This window comes from Hevea brasiliensis, chromosome 9 (genome assembly GCF_030052815.1).
Source record: "Hevea brasiliensis isolate MT/VB/25A 57/8 chromosome 9, ASM3005281v1, whole genome shotgun sequence".
Taxonomy (NCBI): Eukaryota; Viridiplantae; Streptophyta; class Magnoliopsida; order Malpighiales; family Euphorbiaceae; genus Hevea; species Hevea brasiliensis.
Genome location: NC_079501.1, coordinates 19,726,476 through 19,735,229, shown reverse-complemented (window position 1 = coordinate 19,735,229; position 8,754 = coordinate 19,726,476). Strand labels below are relative to the sequence as shown.

The following is an 8,754-nucleotide window of genomic DNA, read 5'->3' as shown; positions in this document are numbered from 1 at the left end:
ATTAAATGACATTTTCTATTACACATAAATATATTATGTAAACAGAAAAATGAAATTGTCTTTTATTAATAAAATATGTACAACATACATACTAAATGATATACTATAGGGTATATTACTAACACACACACACACACACACACATATATATATATATATATATAGAGAGAGAGAGAGAGAGAGAGAGAGAGAGAGAGAGAGAGAGAGAGAGAGAGAGAGAGAGAGAGAGAATTTTAAACTTATTTTAATAATTTAACAAGATTACTTCTATAATTTTAATTAAATAATAAAAGTTAAAAAAATTGATTCTTAATTTTGATTTTTTGCTGAAAATATCTTTTACTTTTCATTTATTTTTTCTATTTTATTTTATTAGAGTTATCTCTGTTTTTATAATAATTATTGTCTATGAAAACTATTGTCGCTTAAAAATAAATCGATTATGGGAATTAAATAAATTTTTACTTATATAATTTAGTTTTGGGTTTTCGCTTGAACTATTTTTTTTTTATTTTGTTAATAAAAAATACCTTTATTTAATTATAAAAAAATTACAATTTAAAAATTGAAAATATTTATATCTTCATGGTTAAAAATAAATTATGTTAAAATGTATATAAAGTATTATTTTACTTTTATAATATCTATTATTTATTTTTATTTTATAATAATATAATTAATTTTATTATTATAAATATTTTTTTAATTTATTAAATTTATATTTAAAAATAGTAGTTTTTTTGAAAATAATTGGAAAACATAATTAGATTATAAAAAATAATATAAAAATCTTAAAGTTATTTTTAAATGTTAGTTAAGTTTTAAAAAATAATATTACGATATCATTTGCAATATGTGAGAGCTGGCTCTAGTTATTATTATTATTATTACATGAAATAAGAAAGTTATTTATGTAAAAAAAAAAAAAAAATCATAGTCAAGATCAATTTGCTACAAATTGTTAAAAGGAAAAGTGAAGAGACAAATCAAACTTCTACCTTGGGGAAATGATTTTCAACTCTAACCCTTTGTTTGGATCTTGACTTGACTGGGGAAAATTTTGATTGTTTGCATGCATTTCCACTCGAAAATGATCTTCAACTTTAACCCTAACTGTGGCAACACCTCATGGGGATGGAGAAACTTATTGTGTGGTCACTCAGTGTTGAGTCATGGCTTAAGATGGTAAGTCCATAATAGAAACTCAATCCTTTGTAAAGACGAAAGATAAATTCCCAACTCCTTTCGTCTTTTACTTAGAATCAGAGAGAATACTAATGTTAAAGTGGATTGGGTTTCTCAACTTATTGATTGGGATCGGTATGTCTAGAATATTCAAGTGATAAAGGAAATCTTTTTATGATAATGAAATTGAGAATATCTTAGAAGTCCACATGAATTGGGTGAATAGGAAAGATATTTTATAGCATTAAATAGGGGATGAGTGTTTCTCAGTTACATCGAGTTACCATTTTACATTCCAATTGAAATAAGGCAGGACTAAGCCTTTTTGTGGCAAGCAACAATTCTATGGTTTGGAGAAACATATGGAAAATTATGCTCCCATCCAAGCTAAATGTATTCTTATGGAGATTAATAATTGAAAGGCTGCCTTGTAAGGCACTCATTAAAAGTAGATTTAAAGAATTGCAGCGTTTGGTTTGTGGGGAGAAAGAAACTTTAAAGCACCTGTTTTTCATGAGTCCTAAGGCTAGAGAAGTGTGGATAAACTATCCTTTCAGGATCAAGTCTACTTTGTTATCGGGGCATTCTATGATGAATTGTTGGGTTGAAATATCTAAGACCATCATAGCTCATGTCCAAAGGGAAAAGTTGCTGCAGCATTTAGCGTTTCTTTTATGCCAACTCTAAAAAGTGAGGAATCAAAAGGTGTTTCAAGATCAAGATATTCCTGGCCAACAAATCATTTCCTTAGCCCATAACCAATTTGAGGAATTTATTGCAACTCAAGGAGAGCTTATTCGCAGAACTCAATCGACTTATCAAATGCAAGTTTGGTCCCCACCCCCTCAGAAATGGATCAAAATTAATTTGGATGCAATTTACAATGCTTATTGGAAATCCGGAGCCATTGCAGCTATTGCTCGAAAGTCTCATGGGCAGCCAATGGGATGGATTTGTAAAAAAGTGTCTAGCATTTATGGTCCTCTTATCCTCGAAGGGATTGCATGCCAAGAAGCAGTCTAGCTAGCAAAGAGCAAAACCTTTAACAAGATAGTTATTGAAGGGAATTCTCAAGTAGTTATCAAATTGGTATGTTGAGCTGCTATTCCTCAACATATCTAATGAATCACCTAAAATATTTTGTTTTTAAGGATGAATTTGAGGTCTGTTCTTTTAACTTCATCAAAAGATTAGGAAACATGCTTGTTCATAAATTGGCTGTTAAGACTATCGGTGATGATGACTTTTAGTGTAATCACATAATCCAAATTCTTTTTGTATTTCAAGTTCTGCCTCTTGAAGGCCTTCAATAAAATCTATTTTTTCGTAAAAAAAAAAAAAGAAATTTAATAAATTATTAGAATAAAAAGAAAATATAATTTCTTCCTTTAAAAAATAATGAAAAATAATTAGTATATCCTTATTTTCCTTTTTATATTTATATATTATAGAAATATAGTTAAATATTTTAACAGTTATTTTTTTCTATTTTTTTATTAATTTAAAAATAAAATATTTTAAATTAAAACTTTTCCTTATTTCTCTTCGATTCTCTCCTTTATTTGATTTGAAGTGGAAATTTTGATAACCAAATTTATTTTTCTGTTCTCTTTCTGCATCCGCCCCAGTACCTTCACTTTCTTTCATGTCCAATTAGGGTTTTGCTCCTCTCCCATTCTCCGCCAAATTATCCAATTAATCAATCAATAACTCGATCAAAAGCTTCTAATGGGCAGTAACAAGCGGAGACAACTCGACGACCACCGCCAAGATGCCAACAAGAAACACCAGCAGTCACCTTCCTCCTCTTCTGCAACAACACCCAACACTCAATCCTCGTCTAATCCCAGCACTAAACGCCCAACCTTCCCTTCCTATCTAGACATCCCTAATCTCCCTCCCAAAATTAAGCTCCTCTGCGAAATCATCGTTAACACCCCTTCTTCCTCCGTCGAAGCCGTCTTTGGCAACGCCGGCGTCCATGTCTCCCAGTCCGACGTCGAGCAAGTCCTCAAGCTTTCTTACTCATTCCCTGGCCCCGCCGTCAAGTTCTTCCGCTGGGCCGGTTTTCAGCTCCAAGATAATCACAGCCCTTACTCTTGGAATCTCATTGTGGACATTTTAGGTAAGAATTCTTTGTTTGATGCTATGTGGGATGCGATTAAGTCTATGAGACGAGAAGGGTTGGTTTCTTTAGCAACGTTTGCTTCTGTATTTGATAGTTATGTTATTGCTGGTAGAGTTAAAGAAGCTATTATGACCTTTGAGGTTATGGATCAATATGGTTGTCCCCGAGATGTTTTTGCCTTGAATTCCTTATTGAGTGCTATTTGTAGAGATGGGAAGAATGTTGATGCTGTTGAGTTTTTGCATGTGGCCAGGAATGTCATTAGGCCTGATGCTGATACTTATGCCATTCTTTTGGAGGGGTGGGAAAAGGAAATGAATGTGCTTAGTGCTAGACAAACTTTCATGGAGATGATTAGAGATATTGGTTGGGATCCTGTTAATGTTCCAGCATACGATACGTTTTTGTGTACTTTGCTAATGGACCGTGATGGGTTGGATGAGGCCATTGGGTTTTTGCAGACAATGAAGGATAGGGGGTGTTGTCCAGGAATGAGATTTTTTAGAGCAGCACTCAAGGAGTGCTCGAAGTTAATTGATGTTAGAAGAGCTGGGTTAATTTGGGAGGTAATGGTGGAGAGAAATAGGCTTATGCCCGATACCGAGCTGTATAATTTGATGATTACTTTACATTGTTATGCTAGCAATACTGATGTGGCACAAAGGTTTTTGGATGAGATGGTTTATAATGGGGCCTTTCCTGATAGTCTAACCTATAATTTGATGTTCCAGTTCTTGATTAAGAGTAGGAAGTTGAAGGATGCTTCAGTGCTGTTCAATGAAATGATGAAAAATGATTTCATTCCTAATCAAGCAAATTGCAGTGCGGCTGTTAGGGTATATATAAATTCAGAGGACCCTTATATGGCTATCAAAATCTGGAAATGCATGATAGAGAATTACAAAACAGACTTGGAGGAGACGGGAAATTTGTTGGTTGCTGGGCTGTGGGATCTCCGCATGGATCCTGAAGCAGTAAAATATGCTGAAGGTATGATCGAAAAGGGAATCAAGCTCAGTTCTTCATCATTGGCAAAATTGAAACAGAGTCTTACTCGAGCAAGAAAGGATTTTGTGTACGAGGCACTTCTAAGAAAGTGGAATGCACATTCGATAGGTTAGGTCTTAGTGTATCTAAAGAATACAACAGTGCTTTAGCTCACTGCTGGATGTTAAAGATACTGTGTACAGTTTATGTATTCTTTTGTTGGGGAAAAATGATTTTTTTTTTTTTTTTTTTTTTTTTTTTTTTTGTAATTTGGGACTAAATGATGCTAAATGATCTCTTGGCTTATTTTGTTTTATTATTATATATTTGGTTGAATTTGTGGACACATGTTCTTCTAGCTGTTTAAACTTTTGAACCATCATTATGACTTTATGACTTTGCTTATGGATTATTCCTTTGTTGGTGATGCAGCCCCTTCATTGTGAATGCAACCACAATAGTAATAGGAAGTCTACATGATACTATAATTGCACTTATTATACTTTTGAATCTATGTTTAAGGTCATTTTTTGTACTCATTTCCATTTCCTTGCAAAATAGTGTTAGCCATTGGTAATAATTGTTTTCCTCGTTCAAATCCTTCCCTTGACAAATAGTATCGTGCCTTCAATAAGGATGTTGAGGAGTATTATTTTGTTGTTTCCTCGTGTTTAGATGTTTAAAAATGATGATCGAAGGGGTGAGAATTGAAAGCTGAATACAGCTTTAAGGAAAGGCAAGGCTTGTCGCCACTAGAATTATACATTTTCTTTTTTTTGAGATGCAAAACGGAGCTCTCTAGCAGGCTTAGGATTCGCGGTTAGGCAGTTTCATAGTCTCTGGTATAACCCACCCCACAGTCATAGTAAATCTCAAAGAGTCACAAATAAGGAATGTGCATTCGATTCACCCATTCTATTTGCGAAGACAATATTTAGTTTTCAATGCTAGGGCAGGGAGTCAAACCAGATTTTACATTCACCAACATCTTAAAACTATTTTTACATATTTGATGTTAAAATGCCTCAATAATTCACGGAGTTATTTGAATTTGTACTATTTCTTTGGTAAAACATATAAAGAATGTACATGTCATAATTTCTTTTTTGAAACTTTTTCCCTTTTTGTTTGATCATATCCATATTCTCTCATACCCAAAACAAATTGCCTTCCATTTTTATCATTGTGGCTTCTTTTCCATATTTCGATCGAATTTTTCGTCTTTCATGTGTGGAAAAGTGTCTGCTTATGAGTTCGATAGAAATATATATGCAACAAAATGAAATAGCCAAGCTGGAATAGCTCAGTTGGTTAGAGCGTGTGGCTGTTAACCACAAGGTCGGAGGTTCAAGCCCTCCTTCTAGCGAATTATTGTTTTTTAATTTTGTTCAAATTTCAGGAGGAAAAGAACAAAAAAAAACCCTTTTGAGATGGAAGCCCCAAAGGAATAATATTCATGATAATTTTGAAAAAAAACATATATAATATATGCGGAAAAAAAAAAAGATGTTAACCTCTAAATGAAGTCTCATGAAGATTAAAAGAAATTACTTTGTTAAAATGTTAGGTACGTATATTGATTGATATTGATATTTAAATGCTATGCGATTTTATGGGATTGTGATATTACTTTGTTATATAAATGTTTCAAATTATTCATGCATTAGGTGCGTTTTGTTTTAATTTACATTTGTGATGATTATTAATAAAAATAAACATTGAAGGATTAATTAAAGCTAGGTTAATATCTAATAAAAAGGATAATTAGTGTTACCCTTAGATTAAGTGAGCAGGTATACCTATCTATTGCCACAAAAGTATATATAGTTGTTTTATAAAAACTTTTTAATTAAATTTTTGAATAATCAATTGCCATAATGACAATAAGATAGGCCATAACACCTATTTAAGTACTAAATAAATTACAAAATAATTATTTAGTTTTAACCTTCCAAACATAATCTTTCTTAAAAAAAAAAAATTTAACCTTCCAAACATAATCCTTCTTAAAAAAAAAAAATTAAAGCATAATAAATTCAATATTCCCCCTTCTTACTACTTCCACCCAAATTACTACCATGAAGCACACATAGTTAGTTGAATTTTTTATTTTTAACCATTGGTATGCTAAAAAAAAAAAAAAAATCGACATGCAGTAAAAATAATAAATATCATTCACATGGGCACCAGAATATCTTGAAATTTTTTTTATTGCCATAAAATAATAAATGTTCATGTGCGTTTTGATTGAAGTCAAAATTTTTATTTTTAATTTTGAGAATCATAAATAGATTTAATGGCATCGGCTCATCTGCGATTCTCACCACCACATGCTCCTCCTTGTGCGGTGCTAATTGCCACCTTGTTTGGAGGAAGAAGGACCCACTCATTGCCTGCTCAACACGGGGTCGTCTAATCACATTTCATTTTTTATAAAACTATTAAAAAAAATTAAAATTCATAAAAAATTAAACATTAAATTTCATTTGAAAAAAGACGATTATTTAAATTTAAAGCATAGTTCAACTTCGAATTGAGGAGTTATTAAGTTCAAAGATGGAATAAATTAAAATATAAAGGCTTTGAAAAATATTAATAATTATAAATATATTAAAGGCAGGTCTGCCAACCAAATTTTATGCACTTAACATTAGAAGTGTTCCACGTACCATGATTTTATGCCTTACAAAATATATATATATATATTTTTTTTTTGAAATAGAAAAATTTAACAATATAATTAGAAGCCTCATTCTCATTATTATAATCTATAATCATGTTAGGTCCTTATTAGGTAGGGCTTCTCCACACGCGCAATGACCATATTCATAATTATCCAATTCTGAGAGCTTAATTGTTTTGGAAAAATTATATAAGTCACCAACCCTACCAAAAAAAAAAAAAAAAGCCTTTAACCAATTATGTCTTTATTTTAGCCTAATCTCTTCGTCCCAATTTTCATCATACCTCAAACTTTTTGTTAGGAAACCAAAATGGGTCCCTTTTTAATTAAATAATGCCTATATATATTAATACAAATTCTACTAATTTTCTTTTAAAAAAAAATCTTATGTTAATTCAGTCTATATATTTTATTTTCTAATTATTCTTTTATTATAAATAATATAAAATAGTTAGTTGACATAAATGTAATTTTATCAAATAATTTAATTATTTATAATCATTGTTTTTATAACTTTATTAATAATTTAATTTACAATTTCTTTTACCAAAAATAAATGACATATATATTCACTATTATTATAAATAAATTAATAAATACTTAAAATAATAAATGGCTCATTTGTTTACAGAGCCTAATTAAAGAATATGTTTCAGCGTGATAGCTTCTGTTCTTTTATAAAATATTAATATCCTTTGCTTTTTAATTAATTTAATAGACTTATATGTAATAAAACATTGGAAATTTTAGTTATCTTCAAAAATTAGAAGAGATGTTCTTTTAATCAATTAACTTCATTTTCTAATTTTTAGTCAAGCAAATTTTAGAAAAAAAAAAAAAGAGAGAAAAATTAAGGAAATGCCTGCATTGGATGGATGGTACTTCTAGAAAGTTATGCATATGTGACTTAAAAATTAAGCTTTGTGAGTACTGATCCTTTCGATCGAGCTTGGAGGACAATCCAACCCCTACAAATATTAGGTGAAAATCTCACTTTTGAATTAATTGATTGAAAGAGGAATCATAATTTATTTGCTGACATATATTTAATTATTTTAATTTTTTAATATGAAAAAAAATGATTATCGCAATTAATAATAAAACGAAATTTGATTTACAATATTATTTTATCATAATAATTGAAAAAAAAATAAATTTAACAATTTTTTGTCACTTCCAAATTGAATATAATTTTAATTTAAAGTTAACCTTAAAAATGTTGCTGAAACCCTACCAGCTCAAACAGTGTATGACTCTATGCTCTAATGCCCATAATAAATATGAGTTGGGTAGTCTTCTCTTTTCTTCTAGAATTGGTGGAAGTTCATTTCCTTTGTATTTTCAATTTTTAGTTTGTATTTACAGCTATGGATTGTGGTTGTAATTCTAGGGCCACTTAATTAAAATTATCACAGCCTAAAAATAAAATTTATACCATATAATTTTATTTCCATCCTTGGAAGAACTTTGGATTTTTTCCCACAATTAGCATTATTTAGGTAATAGAAATTTGTAACTATTTAATTCAATTAATTTCTTTTTTTTTTTTTTATTGATTCTCATATTTACAAAAAGATAATAAGTGAAAAAAATTTAATTCTTTTAATTAAAAACAAGAAATTAATTTGAAATAAATATAAATCTGAATTTTTTTTGTTAAATCTGAATTTTATAAGAATTTACTTTTATTTTTTTAGTAAATTTTCATGTTTGGAAAGAAAATTTTATAATTAAAAAAAGTAAAAATTAATTATAATGGTATGAGAATTCA

At 29.8% G+C, this 8,754-nt stretch overlaps 1 protein-coding gene and 1 non-coding gene across 2 annotated transcripts; both read left to right on the top strand.

Annotated features, from left to right (window-relative positions):
- Nucleotides 1–2,752: 2,752 nt before the first annotated feature.
- Nucleotides 2,753–4,646, top strand: LOC110660368 (pentatricopeptide repeat-containing protein At1g77360, mitochondrial). Its single transcript, XM_021818664.2, has one exon. The coding sequence runs from the start codon at nucleotides 2,914–2,916 to the stop codon at nucleotides 4,432–4,434; it is 1,521 nt and encodes a 506-aa protein (XP_021674356.2). The 5' UTR covers nucleotides 2,753–2,913; the 3' UTR covers nucleotides 4,435–4,646.
- A 946-nt stretch (nucleotides 4,647–5,592) lies between these two features.
- Nucleotides 5,593–5,666, top strand: TRNAN-GUU (transfer RNA asparagine (anticodon GUU)). The gene has a single exon. It is a non-coding gene; the product is annotated as a tRNA-Asn (tRNA).
- Nucleotides 5,667–8,754: the final 3,088 nt, after the last annotated feature.